General features: G+C 36.1%; 1 protein-coding gene across 1 annotated transcript; it reads right to left on the bottom strand.

Moving 5' to 3' along the window:
• Window positions 1-208: 208 nt before the first annotated feature.
• LOC136042637 (ankyrin-1-like) lies at window positions 209-2,986 on the bottom strand. Its single transcript, XM_065727600.1, has one exon. The coding sequence runs from the start codon at window positions 2,984-2,986 to the stop codon at window positions 209-211; it is 2,778 nt and encodes a 925-aa protein (XP_065583672.1).
• Between the last annotated feature and the right edge of the window lie 202 nt (window positions 2,987-3,188).

Raw genomic sequence — 3,188 nt, forward strand, 5'->3', positions numbered from 1 at the left:
TAGTTCACCTATTAGCAGGATTGTGTCTAACAACCTCTACTAGTTCACCTAACTTAACCTAGCCTAACTAAACCTAAATTAATCTACCCCGAGGTTCAATATTAACCTAACTTAGCCAAACCTAACCTTAGCTAACCCTGAATATCCAGACAGAAATGACTATACATTCTCTTGTTTTTTATATTTTTTGTATTAAATCTACTGGTTTCTATTTAAGAGGTGATCTCTTAAAGCAAAGTTGAAGCTCTTCCTCAAAAGTCAAGAATTTCTTTAAACAGAATGGCAAGTTAAACCGTTCAACGCAATCACTTAATTTGACATGATACATATTATTTACGATAACATGCCGGCATATTGATTTCAGAGAATCATATTCATTAAGGGCAAGGTTGCATACTCTAGAATATAACTTCATTGTAGTTTCTTCATCTGTATTGCATTTTTTTATTTGATCCTCTAGCAATACTCTATACTTGTCTTTTTTATTTGGATGATAAGTTGCTTTTTTTTCTAACAGATATTCAGCTACGGCAAAGTTTCTATCAGACAAAGCTATGGCTAAAGGCGTCAACATATCTTCATCTAAAGTATCTACAGTTGCACCTCTTGAAAGAAGTAACTTGACAATTTCCATTTTATCTCCTGCTTTTGGAAAGACTGTTCCGCGAAAACTAGTTACAAAACTATCATTTTTTTTCACAGCACAATGTAAGGGAGTACGCTTTTTAACATCTAAAGCATCTATAAGTGCACCCTTTGAAACAAGTAAACGACACATCTCGAGTCTACCTTGTCCAGCAGCAAAGTGTAAAGGTGTTTGTCCGCGATGTTTCCGATTGCAAGTCTTCAGGTTGATGTTTGCACCCTTTTCTAAAAGATATGTAGCTAAAGGTATTTGCCCTTCTTCTGTGGCCCAATGTAAAGATGTAAAAGTAAAACAACATCTGAAGTTCTTTGAATAAAGTAACTGAAAAATATCTAGATTGCTCCGTTTGGCAGCATAATGTAACGGTGTAAGCCCATACTTATCTAAAATAGCAGTAGATGCACCTCTTGAAAGAAATAACTTGACAATTTCTTGTTTTTCTTCTCCTTTTTTTCTAGTTTCAAAAAGAAGTAACTTGACAGTTTGTGGTTTGTCTCCTGCTTTTATTCTCTTACAATTTTCTCTCACAGCCAAGTGCAAGGGAGTCCGCCCATCAACATCTAAAGCATCTATAAGTGCACCCTTTGAAACAAGTAACCGACACATGTCAAACTTACCTTTTGAAGCAGCAAAGTGTAAAGGTGTTCCTCCGCTATCCCTCTCATCGCAAGTCTTCAGGTTGATGTTTGCACCCTTTTCTATAAGATATGTAGCTAAAGGTATTTGCCCTTCTTTTGCGGCCCAATGTAAAGATGTAAAAGTAAAACAACTCTTCAAGTATCTGAAGTTCTTTGAATAAAGTAACTGAAAAATATCTAGATTGCTCCGTTTGGCAGCATAATGTAACGGTGTAAGCCCATACTTATCTAAAATAGCAGTAGATGCACCTCTTGAAAGAAATAACTTGACAATTTCTTGTTTTTCTTCTCCTTTTTTTCTAGTTTCAAAAAGAAGTAACTTGACAGTTTGTGGTTTGTCTCCTGCTTTTATTCTCTTACAATTTTCTCTCACAGCCAAGTGCAAGGGAGTCCGCCCATCAACATCTAAAGCATCTATAAGTGCACCCTTTGAAACAAGTAATCGACACATGTCAAACTTACCTTTTGAAGCAGCAAAGTGTAAAGGTGTTCTTCCGCTATCCCTCTCATCGCAAGTCTTCAGGTTGATGTTTGCACCCTTTTCTAAAAGATATATAGCTACAGATATTTGCCCTTTTTTTGCGGCCCAATGTAAAGATGTAAATGTAAAACAACTCTTCAAGTATCTGAATTTCTTTGAATAAAGTAACTGAAAAATATCTAGATTGCTCCATTTGGCAGCATAATGTAACGGTTCAAGCCAATCCTTATCTACAGCCCCTACAGATGCCCTTTTTGAAAGAAGTAACTTGACAATTTCTTGTTTTTCTTCTGCTTTTTTTCTAGTTTCAAAAATTTTCTCTTCTTTCACAGCCAATTGTAAAGGAGTAAGTCTTTTGTTATCTAAAGCTTGCATATCTGCACCCTTTGAAACAAGTAACTGACACATGCCGAGATTACCTTGTGCAGCAGCAAAGTGTAAAGGTGTTTGTCCACAATCTTCCAATTTTTTAGATTTTAAATGAAGGTTTGCTCCCTTTTTTAAAAGATATTTAGCAACGCATATTTGCCCCTTTTTTTCGGCCCAATGTAAGGGAGTATAACCTTTATTGTCTAATGTGTCTATGCCTGCACCTTTTGAAAGAAGTAACTGGCACATGTCTAGTTTACCCTCTGCAGCAGCCTGGTGTAAAGGTGCTCGTCCACAACTTTTTTTTGAAGATTCAATTTCACAACTACATGTGCCCAATAATCGTACTGAAATACATTTAGCCTTGACAGGTGCAAATGCGCTTGAACTTTGAAAGCTCAAATTACATATTTTTCCTTTTTTTTTATTTACAGCTTTGCTACCTGGGTTTTTCATTACTTCAAAATCCCTTTTTCTTGATGGTTCACTTTTTCTTGGAAGTTTAATTTTAGAAATGCATTTGTCCGATTTGTCAGTCAATTCGGTGAAACTACATTCCGTCTTGATAGGCAATGACCTACTGACATTTTCAAAGTTCAAATCACTTGTTTTTCTTTGTTTTGGATTCTCAGCCTTGGCGGCTGGGTCACTCATCTCTTCAAAATTCCTTTTTCTTGATGGTTCACTTTTTCTTGAAAGTTTAATTTTAGAATTGCATTTGTCCGATTTGTCAGGCAATTCGGCGAAACTACATTCCGTCTTGATAGGCAATGACCTACTGACATTTTCAAAGTTCAAATCACTTGTTTTTCTTTGTTTTGGATTCCCAGCCTTGGTGGCTGGGTCACTCATCTCTTCAAAAGGCCTTTTTCTAGACACTTCAAGCTTTGATACGCTTACACTTGGTTCATCACGTAATTGGGTGGAAATATATTCTGCCTTGTTATGACTACTAGACCACTTGAATTTGGCAAGCTCAAATCATGATTTTTTCTTTGTTTTGAAATTGCAACCTTGTAATTTACGTCCCTTGTTTGTTCAAAACGCTTTCCTG

The sequence above is a fragment of the Artemia franciscana genome, unplaced genomic scaffold (assembly GCF_032884065.1).
Source record: "Artemia franciscana unplaced genomic scaffold, ASM3288406v1 Scaffold_1642, whole genome shotgun sequence".
In the NCBI taxonomy this organism is placed as follows: Eukaryota; Metazoa; Arthropoda; class Branchiopoda; order Anostraca; family Artemiidae; genus Artemia; species Artemia franciscana.

Coding starts and splice junctions, on each gene's coding strand:
- LOC136042637 (XM_065727600.1), bottom strand. CDS start 2,986: ATGAGTGACCCAGCCACCAAGGCTGGGAATCCAAAACAAAGAAAAACA.